Raw genomic sequence first — 24,381 nt, 5'->3', positions numbered from 1 at the left:
AAACTCCAGTCCAAAGAGGGGGAGCCAGACGTCATTTGGCTTTGCAGCGAGGACCACTTGAACTTTTGACCTGTAGTGTAAATATATGGGCCATTCTACTGTACTGGTGCAAACTGCTGTCCCACAACCAAAAAACACATTTAAAAAGCATTTAATTATTCAAATCTTAGATGTTAACTAAGATCCTTCTATTACTGAATCTCACAATAATATTCAAAATATCAGAAAGCTTAATATATATAAAATCATCATTTATTGGGTACTTTCATTTGGGAGGTATCTGTCCCAAATTATTTTTTTTTTCATTGTTGTTTTTAAAAAAAAAAATATATATATATATATATATATATATGTATTTATATATGTATATGTATATATGTATTTATATATGTATATATATATGTGTATTTATATATGTATATATATATATGTGTATTTATATATGTATATATATATGTGTATTTATATATGTATATATATATGTGTATTTATATATGTATATATATATATGGGTCTTTAGATATGTATATATATATATGTGTATTTATATATTTATATATATATATGTGTATTTATATATGTATATATATATATGTGTATTTATATATGTTTATATATATATGTGTATTTATATATGTGTATATATGTGTATTTATATATGTGTATATATATGTGTATTTATATATGTGTATATATATGTGTATTTATATATGTGTATATATATATGTGTATTTATATATGTGTATATATATGTGTATTTATATATGTGTATTTATATATGTGTATATATATGTGTATTTATATATGTGTATATATATGTGTATTTATATATGTATATATATATATGTGTATTTATATATGTATATATATATATATGTGTATTTATATATGTGTATATATATATGTGTATTTATATATGTATATATATATGTGTATGTATATATGTATATATATATGTGTATTTATATATGTGTATATATATGTGTATTTATATATGTGTATATATATGTGTATTTATATATGTGTATATATATGTGTATTTATATATGTGTATATATATATGTGTATTTATATATGTGTATATATATATGTGTATATATATATGTGTATTTATATATGTATATATATATGTGTATGTATATATGTATATATATATGTGTATTTATATATGTATATATATATGTGTATTTATATATGTGTATATATATGTGTATTTATATATGTGTATATATATGTGTATTTATATATGTGTATATATATGTGTATTTATATATGTGTATTTATATATGTGTATATATATGTGTATTTATATATGTGTATATATATGTGTATTTATATATGTGTATATATATGTGTATTTATATATGTGTATATATATGTGTATATATATGTGTATTTATATATGTGTATATATATGTGTATTTATATATGTGTATATATATGTGTATTTATATATGTATATATATATATGTGTATTTATATATGTGTATATATATATGTGTATTTATATATGTATATATATATGTGTATGTATATATGTATATATATATATGTGTATTTATATATGTATATATATATGTGTATTTATATATGTATATATATATGTGTATTTATATATGTATATATATATGTGTATTTATATATGTATATATATATGTGTATTTATATATGTATATATATATATGTGTATTTATATATGTATATATATATATATATGTGTATTTATATATGTATATATATATATGTGTATTTATATATGTATATATATATATGTGTATTTATATATGTATATATATATATGTGTATTTATATATGTATATATATATATATATGTGTATTTATATATGTATATATATATGTGTATTTATATATGTATATATATATGTGTATTTATATATGTATATATATATGTGTATTTATATATGTATATATATATGTGTATTTATATATGTATATATATATGTGTATTTATATATGTATATATATATATATATGTGTATTTATATATGTATATATATATGTGTATTTATATATGTATATATATATGTGTATTTATATATGTATATATATATGTGTATTTATATATGTATATATATATGTGTATTTATATATGTATATATATATGTGTATTTATATATGTATATATATATATATATGTGTATTTATATATGTATATATATATGTGTATTTATATATATATATATATGTGTATTTATATATGTATATATATATGTGTATTTATATATGTATATATATATATGTGTATTTATATATGTATATATATATATGTGTATTTATATATGTATATATATATATATGTGTATTTATATATGTATATATATATATGTGTATTTATATATGTATATATATATATGTGTATTTATATATGTATATATATATATGTGTATTTATATATGTATATATATATATTTGTATTTATATATGTATATATATATATATGTGTATTTATATATGTATATATATATGTGTATTTATATATGTATATGTATATATATATATATATATATATATATATATATATATAATTGTATTTTTTTTTTTTTTTTTTTTTTAAGTGAGGATAAAAAAAAAATATTTTTAAATCATGAAACTTTGTAAAAACCGAAACAGTGCATGTTTTAGTCCATTGTATGAGACATTTTAACACACTTCTGCATTTTTGATCAGGAAATATTCCTGATTAAAGTTGTTAAATTTCGAGAAAAAAGTCTAAATAAAATGTTGAGAATAAACTCGTTACATTACAAGAAAAAAGTCATTAAATTTCGAGAAAAGGTGGAGATAAAATGTTGAGAATAAACTCATTAAATTACGAGAAAAAAGTCGTTAAATTATGAGAACAAATTCATAATTTAACGAGTTTATTCTCAAAATTTTATCTCGACTTTTTTCTTGAAATTTAACAACTTTAATCTCTTTTATTTTTTTATTATTGCTTGGCCCTAATCCTCTTCCGTACAGAGTAGACAGGTCCATCATTTTGAGTTAAATGTGTTCAAAAGTCTGAAAATCTGTGTGTAACTTTACAGAATATCACTACCAAACACCATTTTTTTATGCAATAAAGCAAACTTTTTTGGATGTTATTCCATAAAATGTTTTTTTTTCTGTGTACAACTGTTCAGAACTGTGTTAGCTAACAATGTGCTGATTAGCATCTTTGAGCGGCTCAAAAATATCAAAAATTGTCACTACCAGAACAGTCATGACTGAAACATGTCATTATTGTTTTGGTAGTGACAAAAGGGAACACATAATCATTTATTTGGGGGAAATAAACACAATTTTAGTACAGTCATGCAAACCATTAGCATTTTAATGTTTTAGAAGTTAAAATTGTGGTCACTACCAACACATTACTGTTGCTACTGAAAATGTGCAGTCACGACAGAAACATGGGATGTTTTGTCAAAAATAAAGTATGAATGATCAACTAAGATGTTATGATAGTGTTTGGTTCAATGTTTATTCAAACTAATGAATCCTTCACTTTGAGATCAATATGATAAACTTTATGACTTCAACAAAGAAAGTTTAGATTCAAAATACAACAAATCTCAGAAATTACACTGGAAATATTGGTAAAATTGTAATTGTTATTGATTTACCTGTGAGAACTAAAAAAAAAAAATAGCAAAAAATATATTTACAAGGTATGCAAACAAAATCTTAATAGGTAAATATAACCCTTCTTATTAAATTATTTATCATTGTGTTTCGGTAGTGACAAATTTGGGGAGACAAAAAACTTTCTGAGAATGCAATATGAGAATTAACTGCACAATTACTAGAAAGGTGTACTTGGATATTATACAATTTGCATACATACAACATTTGTGGAAAAATAATTTTTTTTTAGATTCTATAGACTGGCCCAAAGAGTAAGAAAAGCTGTGAGGTTCCTCTGCATAAAAATGCAGATATGCATATGTACAACTTGATCTGAATAAAATGTGTTTGTTGTGTTTGAACAGGACCTTGTTGCACATGTGAGAGCACGTCTTTAAGAGTGCCGTGTGTTTGCTGAGAGTGATGAAAGTTTGTACAGAAAGCCCTTATATGGAGGTGATTTAGGCGTGTTTTATGCAAATGACTAACCTCGGGCACATGGTTGCTCATTTAAAACACCCCAAATTCATTGCCATCAAGGTTCACAAATGCATGTGCGTATGCACGTGAAACTAGTCATAATTTCTGATTCTGGCATAACTGAAGACATCCAATAAGCTATTTTAAAAAGCCCTTTGATATGTCTAAAGCCTTCCTATTTCAACAGGAAATGTATCAACACTGCAAGAAAAGCGCACTGGTCAGCTTTTACAAAATGTGTCGTAGCTCAATATATAATGTTGCACAAGTACACATTTTAGATCAGTGTAAGATTCTGCTGTTCTTTATGGTCAATATTCTCTTTCAGGTCCATTACTATCATGGCGGAGCAACAGTTAATTGTATTGTAAAGCATATTTTTCAGTCCACCTTGATGATGTGGCATATGGCTTTTTGCTGTGAATGTGAAATATTTAATGATTTTTATGAAGTAACAGTAAGAATAACTTTGATATTATTAGTAATATTTCAAGATGAACATTTACTGGACTGAAGCAACTTTGGTTTACCTGATTATCCAGACATCATTTTTTAGAAAAATCATGTTCAAGTGTGAGTCTCAAATATGATCATCTTTTGAGGAGGGTCTATTTTTTCATCTCCCAATCATTGTCTTGCATTGCACTATATTTTTGTTCTTATAAAACTAAGCATTTAAATATCATCTTCATTATTGGCAGAGATGACTGATATAATTGCCTGAAAAAAAGCACAATTTAATTGCGCAGACATTTGATGTTCACTCTATCGCCCCCTTGAGTACTGAAATTGTTACTGCTGCAGTAATACTAAGACCAATGTTCTATACATATTGACTGTGTGCTTGAAATGCGTCCATAATTATGCTTGTTCACAGTCTCATTTAGATCAATTTATTTTTCAGTGTCTTGCTTCAACCTACCCATGTGTAGTTACTCCCTCACAGTCGTCCTGTAATCGTTTCGGGCCGAAGACCACCCCGTCTCTTTTAGCCAGGCCATGTCAAAGGGAGTGTCCCGGCCGGTGTGAAGCCCTCAGACTCGAGGAAGGCCATTAAGACCCATTAGCAGCTGCCAGAGGTTTCTTATGAAGTGCTGCCAATGTGTCATTTACTCCCTTTGTCAGGAACACTACGCTGAGGGTTTGTTTTCTTACATATGGGACCAAATGTGTGTCAGATCTTTTGTAGGGGATGTGGGGGTAGGTGGTGATTGTTTGCCTCCTGTGTCCGTCTGTTGGCCTCCATCCGACTGAATAGCCTACTTATGAGTCATAATGTACATTTGGACTTTGATCTAAAATAAGGCCATTATGTAGTTCTGGTAATGATGTTGGGTCATTGGTTGAGGCAAATGCTGCAAGGAAGTTGGCCTTTCAGGTGAACGAGCCAATCATAGGCGGCCTCAGGGTATTTCTTGATAATAATGCTCAAATGTAATCAATGACTGCATGTGAAGATGTCCTGTAGCACTTTAATCGTGTTGATGAATAAGCCAACAATATAAATAATATTAAATACAATATAAAGAAATAATAAAAGAAATGTTTGTGTTCAGAAGATCAGTTTTGTTGTTGATAACAAAATATAAAACAAATATACAGAGCCCTGCACATGACATCCAGGAAAAAAATAGTAGGCTAAATCATGTGCACGAAATAGTAAATTGTGCGCACAATTTAGTGAATCGAGGGAACCAAATAGTAAATCACGCATGATTTAGCGAATCGAGGGAATGAAACGGGAACGAAATAGTAAATTGTGCGCACAATTTAGTGAATCGAGGGAACCAAATAGTAAATCATGCATGATTTAGCGAATCGAAGGGATAAAACGGGAATGAAATAGTAAATGGCGTGTATGATTTAGCGAATTGAGGGAACCAAATAGTAAATCACGCATGATTTAGCGAATCGAAGGGATAAAACGGGAATGAAACAGTAAATCGCATGTATGATTTAGCGAATCCAGGGAACGAAATAGTAAATTGTGCGCACGATTTAGCGAATCGAAGGAACCAAATAGTAAATCATGCATGATTTAGCGAATCGAGGGACTGAAACGGGAATGAAATAGTACGATTTAGGGAATCGAGGGAACAAAATAGTAAATCACGCATATGATTTAGCAAATTGAGGGAACGAAATAGTAAATCACGTGTACGATTCAGCGAATCGAGGAAACAAAATAGTAAATCATGCATATGATTTAGTGAATTGAGGGAACGAAATAGTAAATTGTGCGCACGATTTACCGAATCGAGGGAACGAAATAGCAAATCACGTGTACGATTCAGCGAATCGAGGGAACAAAATTGTAAATCACGTGTACGATTTAGTGAATCGAGGGAACGAAATAGTAAATTGTGCGCACGATTTAGCGAATCGAGGGAACGAAATAGTAAATCACGTGTACTATTTAGCGAATCGAGGGAACGAAATAGCAAATCACGTGTACGATTCAGCGAATCGAGGGAACGAAATTGTAAATCACGTGTAAGATTTAGCGAATCGAGGGAATGAAATAGTAAATTGTGCGCATGATTTAGCGAATCGAGGGAACGAAATAGTAAATCACCTGTACGATTTAGCGAATCGAGGGAACGAAATAGTAAATCACCTGTACGATTTAGCGAATCGAGGGAACGATATAGTAAATTGTGCGCATGATTTAGCGAATCGAGGGAACGAAATAGTAAATCACGTGTACAATTTAGCGAATTGAGGGAACAAAATAGTAAATGAAATATGATTTAGCGAATCGAGGGAATGAAAAGGGAATAATATAGTAAATCGCGTGTACAATTTAGCGAATTGCGGGAACAAAGGAGTAAATTGTGTGTACGATTTAGCAAATAGAGGGAATGAAATAGTAAATCACATGTACAATTTAGCACATCAAGGGAACCAAATAGTAAATTGTGTGAACGATTTAGTGGATCGAGGGAACGAAATAGTAAATTGCGAGTATGGTTTAGCGAATTGAGGGAAATAGTAAATCATGTGGACAATTTAGCAAATCGTGGGAAAGAATTAGTAAATTGTGCGCATGATTTAGCAAATTGAGGGAATGAAATAGTAAATCGTGTGTATGATTTAGTGATTTTTTTTCTTGCATGTCATGTGCGGGGCTCTGTACTACTAAAACCAATTTCTTTTATTGAAATAGAGCTGAGATCAAATAAAATATCAATTTTAGATGGAAAAAGCTCAGCATTAGAAATGTTGCACTCAAATAAATAAATTAACGCTCTATAGAAATCAACAATAAATGCAAACTAATAAAACGATAAAAGCACATAACATTTACTTAAAATGAAAACTGAAAATATATAAATAAAGCTAATTCAAAATATTAATAAATACTATAAAAGTAAATAAATAATAAACAATTCCTGATTTAAAGGAGATCACTGGATAAGGAAATCATGGACATGCTTCAAACTATCTGTGGGAACCCTGTAAAAGTGTGTTTAGTATGTTTGTGGCATTGATTTACTCTAGCTTTACTGAACTTTCTGAAAGCGTTTGAGCGTGCATGCAGACGCGTATCATCGTGTATGTGATGCACCAGAATCACCCAGTGTTCGGCCGGCGCTGTGCCTCAGCGTCCTCCCCGACGGCCCGTACCTGAGCACTTAAAGTGGCCAGTTAGAGCATCAAAAGGGAAGATTGCATAGCTAATGCCAGGGAAAGGTGTGAGATTTCTCGTCGGCCCATGGCAGGGGGGCTCTTTATAGACCCCTCAGCCGTCTGATCCCAGCCCTGAGCGCCTGTGTATTGGCAGCTGTTAAGCTGTTATTGAGTGACGATACGTCCACACAAGGTGCAGCAAATGGCAGAGGTGGCTAACACCTCCTGACTTCAGCGTCTGCGATACGGGATAGATGCAGATTTAAAGACATGCTAAAAAAAAATCTGACCAAGTGACTATTTTGTTCTTTCCAGCATTTCCTGTTTTTTTTTTTATCAGAATCAGAGAAAGAAACATATCTGGGATGTTATTGTTGGCATAATAATCAAACTCCATTTTCTCTTTGTCATGAGCCAAAATGAATCAGAAACGTGTTCAGAAATGACCCCAGTGTAGTGGTCTTGGCCGTGACATTGTCACTTCCTCCAGTTCAGCCTTTCTGACCACCCGAACTGTCACCCCGTCCTAAAAAGCACCAGGCAAACTGGTTTCAGATCAGCCGCTGGAGTCCAAAAGCACATATCCAGCCCAGCGTGAGTGCGGCGCGTCCCAGCGGGACTCTCTTGATCCCTGTGGGGTCTACAGTAGGAAACCTCCTGTAATGTTTAGATACGACACTTCACGCAAGCATACGTTTCCTCTACAGAGCAGCCATGTGTTTTCAGTTACACATAAATGATGTTTTAACCTGATCAAAGGGGATATGGATCATTTTATGACACATTTCACAGATTCAGAGGGTTGAGGAAAAGTCAATGCGGTAAAGTTTGACCTTTTGCAACTCAAGTTTGCGGCGTCACTACCATAGCATGGATTTCTCAAAAACTAAAGAAGAGTATTTAGTCTCACATGGTTGCATTTATTATAAAGCATACTGTTTTTTAAATAATAAATAATAATAAATAATAAAGAAAATGAGCATATAATACAGAAATGATTCCTAACATAAGAAATAGAATTAGTCTTTAGGAAACAGTCAACAGTTCTTATCATAATTAAACCCATCTAATGTGTCTAATTTCCAGGCGTATAAGCACCTCGCAGGTGTTAATAAGCTAGCGAGTCCGTGTCTCACATGCCTGGCCTTAAAATGGAGGCTGGTGTCCGATTCAACGACTGACTTGTTTCAAATGACAGCATGGCAGAAGGCATTAGCGCTTCACACACCAGCATATGATAAGCTCGCGTCTTCCAACCCGATCTCGTGAGGAACATATATGTTTTTGTACGCATGAAATCTCATGATTTTAGGAAAGAAAAGACAAGCATGAAGATCCAACCTAATTGTACAAAAACATACAAATTGAATTCATATAAATTAGCCAAAAAAAAAAAAAAATGTTGTTTCTTCCATTTGCTTTTCTGTTTCTCTACAATTTTTATACCTTCGGCTAACTCTAGTTGTTGGGCCTCAAAGGACAGTTTCTTTCCTCATGTTTCCTCACCGTGTTTAATGTCTCTACTGCATTAACTTTTCACATCAAATGCTACACTTTGTCTATGAGGGCTAACTGCTGAAGTGATTTTAATGCATTTGGCAGACACTTTTATGTAAAGTGAGTGTATTCAAGCTTGACAATTTATTACTGCGTGTTCTCTGCCAATCAAACCCATGACCTTGGCTTTGCCAGCACTATCCTGAGATAACTTTTGGGGCATTTCAAGTATAATTCAAGTATCAAGCCAAATATTTTAATGTATTTAAAATTTCATAGCTTTTGTGTAAATTTGGTAATACACTCTTAAAGAAAAAAAAAGGTTAAAGGGGTTCTATATAGAACTTTAGAGTTCTTTACTCAATTTTAAAAGAACCCTTTATGCCAAAAAGTTTCTATATAAGGAGAAATGTCTTAAATAATTGCATAATACTTTCATATTTAATGGGTTATTTCAAATAAATCCATAAAATGATCCCATGATGGGAACCCCTAAAAGTTTCTATATGTGAAGCACCTGATGGAACTCCTTACGATTCTATAAAGAATCTTTTCTTCTAAGGCTCCGTTTACACTTCGTTTTAGAATGCATAAGTTTTGCTACGGTTACACCTGTCGCTGCCTGGGGTTGAGTTTTGGAGACTTTTGAAAACGATGCCCATGTTCGCTCTGCGTATCCTTGACGACCATTTAAACAATAACATGCAGACTGAACTACAATCTTTGCTGGCTTTGTTGTCATTTTTAGCAGCCATTGTGCAGTTAAACTCTGCATTTTTTTTTTTTAATACTGCAGTTGCCTAGATGCGCAAGAGGCAACTGTTTACACTTGTACGCTCATGCCACAGTCGTGACGTGTTTTCAATCATGTAGACGGATATCGGTTCTGAAACGCTGTGGAAACACCAGTATGAGGATCATTTTCATTTTAAAACGCAGTTTTAAAACAAAAACGTGTGTAAAGTGTAACAGTGTAGTGTAAACAGGGCCAAAGAGTGTAGAATCCACTTTTTAATCACATGTTTCTCAATGTCAATGTTCTGACTGACTGTTCTATACTGAAAAAAAGAAATGGAGTTGGATTTACTTTGAAACCATTTTCACCAAAATTTATAGTAAATTGCACAGATAATCACAAAGAAACAGCAAATAACACATTGAACTAAATGTGAAATTTTGACTGAATTGTAAAACATACTCCAATAATCTTTGTTTTATTCACAACTTGCTGTAAAATCATTTTTACAGTGTAGGACACTGCAGATGTTTAACTGAAACCTCTGTCCTGAAACACAGTTGGATTTGGCTTTTGTCATTTAAATATAGTTGTTTATGGATCGTTAAACATGTTCAGGCTTGAACCAAGTCTGTCCATCTTCTACGATTAAAACATTTTAATTTCGATCACTGATTATGTTGTGGTGACAGATGCAAGAACAAACTTCCAAATATAGTTTACACTGAGATGAATGTCATTTGCTATTAAAATTAAATCAGGAGAGTAATCATGTAAAAACAAAAAAGCAAAAAAGTTTTCATTTATGATAATCTGCCTTTGGAAGTCTAAATGAATGTAAGGAGTGAAAGTATGATTTTGACTTGGAAATGAAGCTGTACTTGAGTAAAACACAAATTCACAGAAATAATATGTAATTGAATTTAATTATTGCATACTATAATGGGTATTATAAGGCTATAAAAAGTCATTTTCACCCCTGTCCAACCATAATATCTGATCTAGTGTACAAATTGCACTAAAATGACATGGTAACTGGCATTGGTGCTAATATAAGTGTGCTACTGGTGGATTATGTTTAGAAAACGATTCGTTAGTCCCTCAGAAATGTGTCTATAACCTCAGAAGAGTGAGGAGAGCCACGCGTCATGTGTGAATCTTACTGACCAGTTTCAGGTGAAGGAAATGAAACCTGGGCATCACACCTTCATGATGGAAAGATAGCTAAAGGTGTGCTTGGCTAATGTCTTCTGCCGTCTTCTCCAGGTTTAGGCCTCTCGATGTTAATCTCCAGAGAGCTGTGAGGGATTTTAGATGTGCTTGGTATAAGCCTAATACAAATCCTTTTAGACTTCTTTATATTTTCAGTCAATATATTCACAGCTATTGAGGGCTTTTAGCTCATAAAAAGGCAACTCTGATTTAACTGCTGCTTCAAGAGCAAGTGTTTTAATCTGCTTTATTACATCCACTAAAAATAACAGTTAAAACACACTTTAGGTTCATTTGCTGTTGATCAATATGGAGAAATGCACTCAAGGACTGCGCATTGTGTTAAAATGTGTTATAACACATTTATTATACATTAATCACTCATTTATAAATGAACAGGAAGAACCCGAGCATTATTATTATTGTTATATATTGCATCTAATATAAAATAACTGGTAACATGGTTCAGTGAAGGTATGAGATGATAATGCCATGGTAATTTCATATATCATTGCACTAGATAATTACCATATTCACGTGCCATTAAATATACATGGTTTTCCAAGGTACTGCAAAGAATATCATGTATTGCCATGGTGTATGGTAAATTTTACCCTGGTACATGTCCAGGAAACTATTGTAATATCATTGCACTTTTGGATATGGAGAATAAATACACTTTAAAAAGTGCTGGGTTAAGAACATCCCAAGTTGGGTTGAAAATGGACAAACCCAGCGACTGGGTTAAATGTTTGCCAAACCTGCTGGGTAGTTTTACTTAACTATTGTTTAAAAATTACAGTATTGCTTACTTGAAATGAACCCAAAATATCTTGAAAATGAACATTTATTAATATGTTTAATTAATGAACATTTGAATTTTATTTTAGATTCATTTTAAGTCAGCCATATAGTCATTTTTAAACAAACGTTGGTTTAAATAAAACTACCCAGCAGGTTGGGCAAACATTTAACCCAACTTCTGGGTTAAAACAACCCAATCGCTGGGTTTGTCCATTTTCAACCCAACTTGGGTTGTTTTTAACCCAGCATTTTTTAGAGTGTACGTTAATCAATTCTAGCTGGTCAAAATAAAGAGAACTTTTCCATTTTTCAGATTAATAACTGCAAGGAAAGACTGCATTATAAATTATAATTGACTTAAATGTGTAAAAAATCAATTGATGTCCATCTCTTCCAATGCATACACTCTAAAAAATGCTAGATTAAAAACAACCCAAGTTGGGTTGAAAGTGGACCAACCCAGCAATTGGGTTAAATGTTTGCCCAATGTGCTGGGTAGTTTTATTTAACTCAACTATTGTTTAAAAAATACTATATTGCTTGCTTAAAATGAACCCAAGGTATATTGGAAATGAAAATGCATTAATATGTTTAATAAATGAGCATGCATTATTCATGTTCATTTTCAATAAGTTTAATGAATAATAATTAAACAATAAATATTTATTAAATTGCTTATTAATAAATTCTAACCTTGTGATTATTATTGTTGCCTCTAGTAATTATGTGTCTGATTTATAATTTCCAACCTATTTTGGACACATTTGAAGCCAGTCATATAGTAATTTTTAAACAATAGTTGGGTTAAATAAAACTGTCCAGCAATTTGTGTAAACATTTAACCCAACCGCTAGGTTAAAACAACCCAATCTTTTATTTTTTTAGAGTGTACATATTTACAGTATGTATCAACAATACAACAATATGCAGTCAAGTATAGCAATCATTTTTGAGGTCTTTTATGTAAGGCAGTATTTGTTCTCAAGAGCTTCAGTCCTTTGAGAGTTCTTGCAAACGTAGGAAATGGTGGTGATTAGGAGTCTGTTTTGCTGGAGTTTATGTTTAGCATAAGAAAGAGTTGTGCTAACAGTGCTCTAAACCAGGGTGGAGAAACAGAACAAACTGTGGATTGTGTTTTCTGAGGGTTAAAACACCACAACTAGCCAATTTCGTCTTTCAATTCCTGTTTTAAAGGAGTGTGCACAGAATAGCAAATGAATCCTCTTTTGAATCAATCCTAAAGTATCACATTTGTGTCCCGTTTGGATCAGAATCCACTAAGAATCATATACGGTCATACTACTTGGGAAAAAAAGATAACTTTTCAAATGTCTTAGTATTTGATTTGCTTATTTACTGTAAAGCCAGCAGCACTTGAGCTACTTGAGTTCACAAGATCACAAATTTACCTAGAAATTGTGCAGAATCTTTTAATATTTCTATTTCATTTTATGTCATTAGTTTTCTTATCTAACATAACTTGAATTTTAAAAACTTTATTTTCTTTTTAAATTGGAAAGAATACCAAATTTTCTAAAAAGTCTCTTATGGGCTCCATGCCTGTAATTATGCTCCTATTTTCCCATCACTTCCTCTACTGTATCTATTATTGGTATAAAAAAAATTATAAATTAAGTCCTCCTTTCTTCAACTTAACCAAAGAAACACACAGGAAAAAAGACACATCTGCTTGTAGATTAAATTCACGTTCCTCCATTTGTGAACAGAGTCAGTCAAGCACTCATTCCAGCATATAGTCACAGATGCATAACAATGACTGACAATGGCTGACATTCATACAAGTAAACTCTCCCTATTCATGTTTACTCTGAAAAAAAGACATGGAATCTGTAGATCAGTGGTGCTAACAGGCTGTGAACTGCTAAAGTAGCCTCAATTCTTCTTGGAGCTATCTCGCATTTCTCAGTTCCCTATCTATCTGTCCCTCTCTATGTATCTCTGCCTGTGTCTCTCTGCATGAATAGAAAGCCTGCTGCCTTCAGAGAGCATTTCTTCCTAATGAGATTAACCATCAAGGAACGATCATGTCTAGACACCCTGAATACGCAACCTCCTCCCTCCCACCAAACACACATACACACGCTGCCTCTCAGGTACAGCTCACCTGTAGATTTACCCCAGGGTTCGCTTTCTGCCATAACTCTATCATGACTTTATGTGACGACTATATCGCCACCTTCATTGAGACTATCAGTGACATGATTCAGTTAAAATGATTCATTTAGAACATTGGTTCACCCAAACAGCATTAAACACAAATGTTTTTAGAGAACTTCTCTACAAAAGTTGCTTATTGGCATCAATGGTTCCAAGACCATAAACCAAAGAAACTTTCCATTGCACAAAAGGTTCTTTAGATTCTTGAAATGTTCTTCACTCTTAACAAAAAAAAGAACTGATCACCGAAAGGAATCTAAAATGGTGGTTCTATGCGGAACACTTTAAATAATTAAAATCAATCCACTAAAAACAGAAGTTGATATTGATTTTAAAGCATGATGCCATAGCATAACTTTGAAGTTCCATGGTTCTCTGAAAACAAGCTCTAAAGAACCCATTGTCTTTTAATAGATGACATCTTTGTAATACATCAAGAACATTTTAATTGCCAAAGAACTATATAACCACTCCAAGAACTCTAAATTGCAAAAATGGTTCTTGATGAGAATGTAGTTTCTTGGTGCTTCAAAGAACCATTGAGAAGCTTTAGTTTTAAAACTGTAGGTCAACATTTGTCTCATAAGACCCACATTTCTTGAAGGTTAAGTTGGTTCAGTGTGGTCTTTTCATGCTGCGGATGTATTCAGCCCACTGTCTAAAGTTGTGAAAGCATTGGCCATCAAAATTCAATGTTTTTGAAAAGCAAAGAAAGTTGAACTCAAGTGACAACATCAATTGCATTTTAAATTATTTACCACTGTCGGACCTGGTTGTAAAAATCAGGACCTGGTGTCTGTAGCTTCAGTGAGAATTAGTGGATGTGTGTGTGAATTAGCAAACACGAGTGCCGAGTGTGTCAGGTTATGTTTGCGTGAAGGGGTCAGTGTGGTCAATTAGAAGGTGAAGTCTTTGCTCTTCCTCACATTAGCTGGATTAATGAAGGGAATTTTGTGCTTGGTTTGCCATCTTGTATTCTTTGGGCTTGTACGTATTTGTTTAAAAGTCCTTTAGCAGTTCATAAAGACATGTTTCCTCTGCTTGTCCCCTTCCTGTTGGGACTCTATCAAGGCTCTGCTAACTCTCTTTGATTCTGCCCATCAACCAATAGGATCATGACATTGACTCATCACCGTGTCACTTCAAAGGCTGGGAATGGGGGTTCAAGCCCCACCCACACCCAGAACCCACTTAAAGGTGTGGGACACCTCCTCTGCATCTGTGGCAGAAGGAACAGACAGACATAACGCACTGAAGCCCTTCATCCTTGGACTTAACAAACATTGGAATTAACTCGAGCCCTTTATGAGTTTTTATGGAGAACTTGTTTTTTAACTGAAAGAACTAGATATTGCTTATTTATCATCTATCAACTTTTCTTCTGGAGGGCATCTTTTGGGAAGCCTACATAATGCAGTCTATCAGAGGTGAGTGTTTGTCTTAACCCCAGTCTTACTCTTGCCGTGCTCCATTTATTTACACACTTATCGTCGTTGTTAACTCATCTTTTTGGACATGGTTCTGCACGATTTAATGAAGTTCCAAGAGTTCTCTGGGAAACTTCTTCCATGGGATGCCACTGACAGAACATCTCAAATATTCCGTCTTTCCTCAGACCTCAAGCACAATTTCAGCCTCCCTCCTCCGCCTTCCATGGCTGGAGCCGGTGATTCCTATCACCAAGGCAACATCCGAATGACTCTAGAGGATCCGGATCTGTGGAGATCCTTCCATGAGATCGGGACTGAGATGATCATCACCAAACCTGGCAGGTACGTCTTAGAACCAAGTTCCTCAACTAAAACTAAGTCTTTGGATCATCTAAACTCTAAGAATTGACCTCAATGTAAGTGTGAGACCTTAATTTTAAGCTATGCTTATATTACAGGAGGATGTTTCCACACTGCAAAATCAGCTTGTCCGGATTGGTGCCATATGCAAAGTACATCTTACTGGTGGACATGGTACCTGAAGACGGTCTCAGATATAAGGTTAGAACCTCAATCTCATCTAGTCTTTCTCCTATAAAGTGCATACTGATGATCTCTCAATGTCTCAATGCCAATTTTAAAGTCTTATCCATTTGAATGGATTAGACCCGGCTTGTCTAGACTATTAGTGTCCCATTGAAATGAAGAGCGGTTGAATTGGGAGTCAATCGTGAACGGCTGGAGCGTTGGGAGGACGTTGTCACATGTGTCTCCCCGGAACGTTCTCACCACTGATTGCGCTCCTCAACTTCAAAGAGCCCCAACTCTTCCTGTTTTTACAGACCCACTGGGGGGTTTTACCCCAACACACACTCTCGTTCACACATACTCTCACACCCCAGCACTCCCGGCACCTTATGTCACGGCCAATGTAGAAGCTGTAGTTCGCTGTTCTGTGGTCAGTGATTCAATGAAATGCTTCTTTTTCCGCAGTGGAACAAGGACAAGTGGGAAGTCGCAGGTAAGGCTGAGCCTCAGCCTCCATACAGGACGTACCTACACCCTGATTCACCAGCGCCCGGCAGCCACTGGATGAAACAGCCCGTGTCCTTCCTCAAACTCAAGCTTACCAACAATGCCCTGGACCAGCATGGACATGTGAGTGCCCCACTCTCGATCTTGCATTTGTTCAATAGTCTTTTGACTTTGATTTAAACCCACATCTCTCCTTTTGATTCAGATTATCCTTCACTCCATGCACCGCTACCACCCGCGATTCCATATCGTCCAGGCTGATGATCTGTACAGTGTACGCTGGAGTGTTTTCCAAACCTTTACCTTCCCCGAGACGACCTTCACTGCTGTCACTGCGTACCAGAACACAAAGGTGAGAGTTTTTATACACTTAAAAAAAGTTTAAAAACACATTGATTGGCCGCTATTCTAAATATTGGGGAGAACATGTTCCTCTCATTGTTTATGATATGTAAAGCATCTATATGTTTTTATGCACATATTTTTAGCTTAAATAGATAATGGCAAGTTAACTAGAACTGAGATTGATGGTTACATTATTTCTCTCACAGATCACAAAGCTGAAAATTGACCACAATCCCTTTGCCAAAGGATTCAGAGATGAGGGTACAAACTCTAAAAGGTAATATCATCTTGATGTTATATTTTATTTTCATCAAATATTGCTATTAAAATAGATTTTTCTATTCCAACTACTTTCTAAAATGTAGAAAACAAGGCATCATATACTCTTTAAAAAAAAAAAATGTTGAGTTGAAAATGGACAATTTTTATTATTTAACTCAACTATTGTTTAAAAATGACTGTATTGCTTGCTTAAAATTTACCCAAAATATGTTGGAAATTAACGTTTAATACATTTTTTTTAATAAGTTTAATGAATAATAATTAAACAATAAACATTTATAAAATTGCTCATTGATAAATGTTCACCTTTTGATTATTATTGTTTTGCCCTAGTAATTGTGTCTGATTTTTAACCTATTTGGGGTTCAATTTAAGCCAGTCATATAATCATTTTTAAACAATAGTTGAGTTAAATAAAACTGCCCAGCAGGTTGGACACACCCAACTACTTGGTTTGTCCATTTTTAACCCAACTTGGGTCGTTTTTAACTCAGCATTTAGAGTGTAAAATATTAACTCATGAATTATAACTGATAAGAGACTTGAATAACTATACAAAAACAAAGAAAACGTGAAGTAAAATACCAAAAAAATTATATTTTTTAAAATTACCAATAAGATCAATAAATTGGTTTAAATTGTTTACTTAATTGATCTTTTCTTTCACAGACGAGCAAATAGAAATCTGGCTGATCCTGAGAGAGTTGCAAAGAAAATGAACGTGTCAAAAGACTCTGAACATGGAAGCCCAAGAGGTAATTGTCTTCACATTTGAATTTATTCCCCTGTTTATGCAAAGTATGGATAGCTCTAGTGCAAATTCTCAAGTAGTTATAACATATTCAAGTCTCCTTTATTCATCTTCCCAGATATCCAACAATCTGCATGTGAAGGTCTGGATGATGAACACATGGGCCGTAAGGAGTCGGAGGTGAAGGCCGAGCGGTACTCCCCATGGGGAGGTGCGTGCGACCGGGACAACAGCCACGCTCTCCGTGCAGAGTCCCCACTGGGCTCGGACCCTCGAGACATGTACAGCTCTGAACAGCTCGTACCTGGACAGAACACGTACCAGCCGTACAGGTACATAGTACTGACCTCAGACAAGACCTTTATTCTGCTATGTTCTGCCTTGTCAATGTCTCAGTGATTAAATCTGGATCTTTTCACAGATTTCATGAATACGGCAAGTCCCCCTCGCCATCCTCCAGTGCTGGCAGCAGCAGTGGATGTGGAAGCACCGGCCGCTCCAGCTTCGAGTCCCGTGTGCCGGATGTTGCCACCGTGCCTGATCACGACACCTCTAGCAAGCCCTCCGCCCCAGAGTTCGGCATCCCGCCCTGCCCTCCACATCCCTCCGCGGGGCACCAGGACTACACAGGGGTGCTGAACATGGCCATAGCCCAGGCCAAGCCAGGTATGCTGGGCCACCATCCTCTCTACACCCCCTACAGCACAGAACAGTCTCTGGGACAGTGGAGCGGGGCAGCGTCCGCTCAATACCCCCCTCCACCACCTCCCCATCATCACCTACCCAGCGAATACAGCACCCAGGCCGTCCATCACGGGTATCACCACGGAAATGTAGGGGACTGGAGCCAATACCCATTGTTCTCTTACTCGTGCTGGTGAATTGGACATCTGAACAAGAGACGGGACGAGATGCTTTCTAAAGTCTGCACAACGAGGTCTGGTTCTGACCCGTATGATGGCACGCGTCACCCTGCGAGCACCAGATAAACTCTAGAACAGTGAGTGAAGTGGCACTAACTGAAATGTTGTTTGTGAGTCAACTTGGATGCAAATAGAAAATAAAGAACCTGTTTCAGTTTAATTGAAGAAAAGTCTGTGTGCTTATCTGAGGGTCTTTGTATTCTTTTCGCTGTGAGAAAAGATGGTGTGCTTGTCAATTGTGCCAAAGGATGTTCCATTAAATGCATTTGAAAACTGACTTTTGATTCATTTTAACTTCAAATGCCTGCATACCGAGGACCCTGAACGGACTGGTTTTCTTGGCTTTTTTGTTAAGATGTCTATTTATTGTGTGTTCTTTTGCTGCTACTTAATATTATTTTTGTTAAAAAGAGAAACATGTAGTGTAAAATGCTGTTTGGAAATTACAAATGTTGTATGTCTGAAATACAGAATGGTCAGTAAATGTCTTCAAAGATGTTGTGGTCATGGTCCTTTTCTTTTTCAAAGAAAGAAACAAGCAGCTAATAAGCTCATATATATGGATATATTCATCGGGTCATAAAGAAGTTCACTTCGAGGGGAAGTGAAGTAGACAAACATCTGCTGTGAGAGTTAATGAGAGCACTTTGAAGGTCTGTGTGAGATCCTAATTGTAATTTGCCATAATTTCTGTAGTTCATTGGCTCGTGATTGTAAAGTAAAGATATATTCAAATATAAGCCAAACCGAAAATCTAGGTAGTATCATTAATATAAGAAGCTCTTTCAACTTTATAGAAATATATTTGCACACAGTTGCCAAAAAATAAAATAAAATAAAAAAAATGGAACAGTTCAACAAATATCAACCAGGTATTTAAGCTCAATATATTCTTTAACAAATCATGCACAAATATTTGTGTTTTCTCTTTTAGAATTGATCACCTTTGCTTTTTGGTTGTTCCTTTCTGTCAATTATTTATGTTTTTATTTAACTTTCAGTGTAACTTAGCATATTTTTGTTTTTCTTTCACTTTCCCCCCTTTTGTTGGCTCTAATTGGAACCCCACCTATCTCTGTCTGTCTACACACACATTATTTGATGTTGCATCCTTGGGACAGTTAAGGTAATACCTTACATAACAAAGCATGTCATAGACCCCTCTGTGCCCATGAAAGAGTCTTAAAAGGCGTGAAAATGGGGGGGGGGGTGTCAGAGCTCTTTTCACTACTCCAAAATGCAGACGGACGCTGATGGCTGCCGTCACGGATGTCAGGCGCTAATGACCGCCGTAAAGGGGGGAGGGAGCTGTATTTGTGTGTTTGTATGTCCTGGGTGGGAGAATTAGCCAAGCTCAATTCATTACAGAGCTCTTTAGCATCTTTGAGACAAGCTTAGCAGCTATTTGGTACTCACACACTACAGATAAGCATTACCATGTCTGGATTTACTAAACTGCTTTTGTGGCACAACAAATCATGACTTACCTCAAACTTTAACAATATCTGATTTTTTAACTATATACTGCTGACAACACTAATTAGAATATGCTTTTATATATGTTCTGTGTTCTATGTTCAGAAAAACATGGGCATTTTGTGGCAGGAACAAGGTAAACACTGATGCATTTTACTTATGTTAAAGCTGCCTTCACGTGCAAATGTAATAATTCCCACATCTGAAGCCGTGGTTACGAGCTAGGAGGGTATGTTGGAGGGCGTTTATGTGCATTTTTTCCAAGGAAACTTGTATTTATGATAATTCCAAGAGCACATGAAGGCAGCATAAAGCTCAAAGTATACTTCACTCTTTAAGGGTACGTGTATGAGGGTCAGCGTACAGTCCACGTGACGCAAATTAAGTCATCAGAAAAGTACATGCGTACTGTATGCACACCGCCGGTGTCATGAGAAATCGAGCCCCCTCCCAGGAATCGAGTCTCCTTTAGGACCCAGGTGGTAATGCCTGATCAAAAGTTGCTATGGTTATGTCTTGACTAATTATAACCCATTTCATTATTGTATGATGTTTATTACATTAAGCGAACAAACAACATGCTTGAAATATAAAATGGATGCCTATGTATTGTATAATAAAACAAACTGGAAACAGATATTGGAAGCAAAAAAACACTCCTAATATAATATAAGCTAAGCTAACAGGCTAATTAAGTAGATGTTTTCTATGCTAGTACACAAGCTTACTAAAAAACCTATAGCTTCAGTTATATACTAGTATATGAACCATGTAATGTAAAAGACATTAATGGTCATTATAACGCATTTTAAACAATATCAATCATAATGTGATTTTGCAGGAATTTTAACCTGACGTTAAAAATACTACCCATTAAAAGCCTGTTGAACCAATAGGATCACTCGGGTTCCTAAAGGAGACCTCACCACACCGGATTTATGTAAGGTCGCATATGCGCATTTATTTTTTTTTTTGCAGTAATTAGTTTATCCAAAAGGTGGCAACCGTGCCCTGGTGCTGTCGATTCACAAGGTAGTCAAAGAAAAACTGCATAAACAGAACAGACCGGAACACATGCGAGCTACAGAGACAATTGAGGCCTATATAGATGAGAGATTGTGTGAAGAGGAAAAAAAGAAAGTTTACTCATTTGTTCAACTCTAGCATGTTTGCATGGGTAATAACTCGTGGAGAGAGACTGCTCAAAACTGCACATGCGTCGAATGCCTGTGTACACGTATGAGTCAATTAAAGTATACTTTGCAAGACTGCACGTTCGACTGTGTGCGTACACTAGCGTACGTGCAAAAAAAATGAAGTATACCCAGGGCTTAACTTTTTCCCCTCTATTAATGGAATTTTCCGGCAATCCATGTTTTAACTGTTATATGGTAGGTGGCGCTATTATGCATTCTGAAAGAGGACAGCATCTCCGGATCAAAACACAGGAAAAAAAGGAGCAGAAACAAGTGATAAAAGCATTTCTTATGCACGTCTTTGACAAAAATGCAATTTTTCCTCAGCTTTTTGCTCAAAACTTACCCACAACTTTCAACTTTCAAATGCATGAAGCTAGAAACTTTTTTAAAGCACAGCCCCTGTTCTTTCTTTTGATATATTGCATGTTCAGATATTCATACATTAAAAAAATGCTGGTGTGGAAAGAGTTAAACATGCATACAAATATGAAAAATGGTCACAACAGGGTTGAAATCTAATTATAAAATGTTGCAAGAAGAGAGAGAGAGAGAGAGAGAGAGAGAGAGAGAGAGAGAGAGAGTTCACATTAAACTATTAAGTAAAACTCATGTGATGGACAGGAAAGTTTTCCCTCTAGAAAACATTCACATACAGTATTTTGTTAGTGGTTGTGTAAAAGTCACAAGTCTAATATCAAAGAATGTACTATTTTTGTTGTTGTTCTTTATTAGCTCACATATTTTGTACATACTGTATCTCAGGTATATGAAAACATTTAATCTAGAACATATAAAAACGCTATCTTTACAATTTGAACATTCTAGGAGGTATCTTAGGTATCTACTCTGAAGTTTGCATTTCATGTAGGCCATCATAAATGAAATCTAAACAGCCCATGAACAGATTAGATCAGAATCCATTTGTCAGCTTGTTTTATATTTGTCAGGAGTTTTTTTCAGAAACTACTGTTGTATTTCAATGTTATGACTTTAAAACACTTTCTTTTTTCTGTCATATGAACCATTTGCCTTATCATATGATCATCAATGTAATGAATTTAACATGAGGCTTAGTGTACTTCTAGTTTAATGTGTCAAAGTTGTTTGAGGAAAAAAGCTGGAAAAGGAGCTTTTGCATGATTGTGTCATACAAACATGACTGTTAAGTGCTGAAAATACATGATACTCCCTATGAGATTGTTGTCAGAGAGAGAGAGCAAATCAACCAAACAAGATGCTGAAAGGGTTTTTATGTCTAAGTGAAGTGAACGAATGAGATGAGTGTGCAAGAAAGACAGAGACCATAAACGTTTAAGGTGTAAAAACCCCATTTAACCATTTAAGTGCGGCTCTAAAAGAGCTCCTCTGGGTAACTTTAAAAGAGTGTTAATGCAGTGGAGACAGTTAAAAGACCATCATATGCTCCGACATCTGTCTCCGAATCAATTTCACATCACTGACAGAAAATATTCCCTCTTTATTATAACTTCTGGTAACACTTCTTCCTTCTTCAGACTGGCATTAATCAGGCCCTGTGTGAAACCCAAACAACTGCAGTACAATCCATTGCTCTTTATTGACAATGTGATCATTCATGAACTTTGACATTGCAAGTTGGTAATAATGCAGTTAAAACGTGAAATGCATTTCCAAAATATTAGAAGAAATACAGTTAGTCTTAGCAATTGCAGCAATCCCAATACCTATTTTCAAAATAAAGTATTGTACCATGAAGGTAAGAGTGAATGTACATTTATAGCATTTTATGTCATATATAATATATTCTGCAAATCGTTTATTAAAAATAAGAAAATCAATGATTTTCAGATTTAATATGCTGATGATCCTGATTATGACATTCAACAGGGTCAAACAAACCAGAAATTTAATGCTGACAGTTTAAATTGAGACAATAAGTCTGATATATTGAAGATAGCAAATAAATAAAAGAAAAAGCCAACAGTAAGAAGCAGTGCTTTATATCAGTGCATAATATTACAAGGAATTCTGAACAGAACAGAATCGCTTTTACATTGCAGAAGACACCAGAGGAACACTTGAATAACAGTTCACGTTATACTAGCCCATAACCCAGCCTAACTTTTACAATTGTTATTGATTTCTCTTTGGAGCAACCCAACGGCCAACATACCAGTAATTCAGCATTCATTAGGGCAGAAGTCGGCAACCTTTCTGATATAAAGCGCAAGTTTTCATTTATTTTTGTAACCACTGTGACGGAATTCTTTCTCCGTTTGTATATACACAACCGTTCAGAAGTCTCTTCTGCTCACCAAGGGTAATTCTGCAAAATAATATTTTAATTCAAAATAACTTTCTATTTGAATAATTTTTTTTAAAAAATTTTAATTTTCAGCATCATTACTCCAGTCTTCAGTGTCACATGATCCTTCACAAATCATACTTATTTGTAGAAGTGCACCGATATGAAAGTTTTGGCTGACACCGATAAACGATAATTCTTTATATTTAAAAGCCGATAACCGATATATTGGCTGATAAATCTGAATCCAAATTTGTATATCATTTTTGCAAGTCTGATTACAAAAACAAAACTCTCACCATTATTATGGAGTCTATATGACAGACTAGTGCTGTACATGTTGCATAGAACTGTATTTTCAATTTTGAAGTGATTTCCAGGTAATTTAAAACCATCATGGTGAACAGTGCACATCTGAAGTGTCTCAGCTGAAGAAAATAATCCATTATTTATTGGCTTTAATATATCGGCCAAATTTTCTTATTGGGC

The 24,381-nt window shown here is 34.5% G+C and overlaps 1 protein-coding gene across 2 annotated transcripts; it reads left to right on the top strand.

Moving 5' to 3' along the window:
* The first annotated feature begins 14,813 nt into the window (after positions 1-14,813).
* On the top strand, positions 14,814-19,273 carry tbx16 (T-box transcription factor 16). Of its 2 annotated transcripts, XM_067395476.1 has the most exons (9): positions 14,814-15,594; positions 15,783-15,939; positions 16,056-16,158; positions 16,591-16,755; positions 16,838-16,984; positions 17,184-17,254; positions 17,929-18,014; positions 18,129-18,342; positions 18,432-19,273. In XM_067395476.1, the coding sequence occupies exons 1-9, from the start codon at positions 15,579-15,581 to the stop codon at positions 18,889-18,891; spliced, it is 1,419 nt and encodes a 472-aa protein (XP_067251577.1). In that variant the 5' UTR covers positions 14,814-15,578; the 3' UTR covers positions 18,892-19,273. The 2 variants fall into 2 exon arrangements, with proteins under 2 accessions (XP_067251577.1, XP_067251576.1); XM_067395475.1 differs by having other exon boundaries at positions 14,814-15,939.
* The last annotated feature ends 5,108 nt before the right edge of the window (positions 19,274-24,381 follow it).

Source organism: Chanodichthys erythropterus, chromosome 9 (assembly GCF_024489055.1).
Source record: "Chanodichthys erythropterus isolate Z2021 chromosome 9, ASM2448905v1, whole genome shotgun sequence".
In the NCBI taxonomy this organism is placed as follows: Eukaryota; Metazoa; Chordata; class Actinopteri; order Cypriniformes; family Xenocyprididae; genus Chanodichthys; species Chanodichthys erythropterus.
Note: the sequence above shows the minus strand (reverse complement) of the source record. Positions and strands in the feature narration are given on the sequence as shown.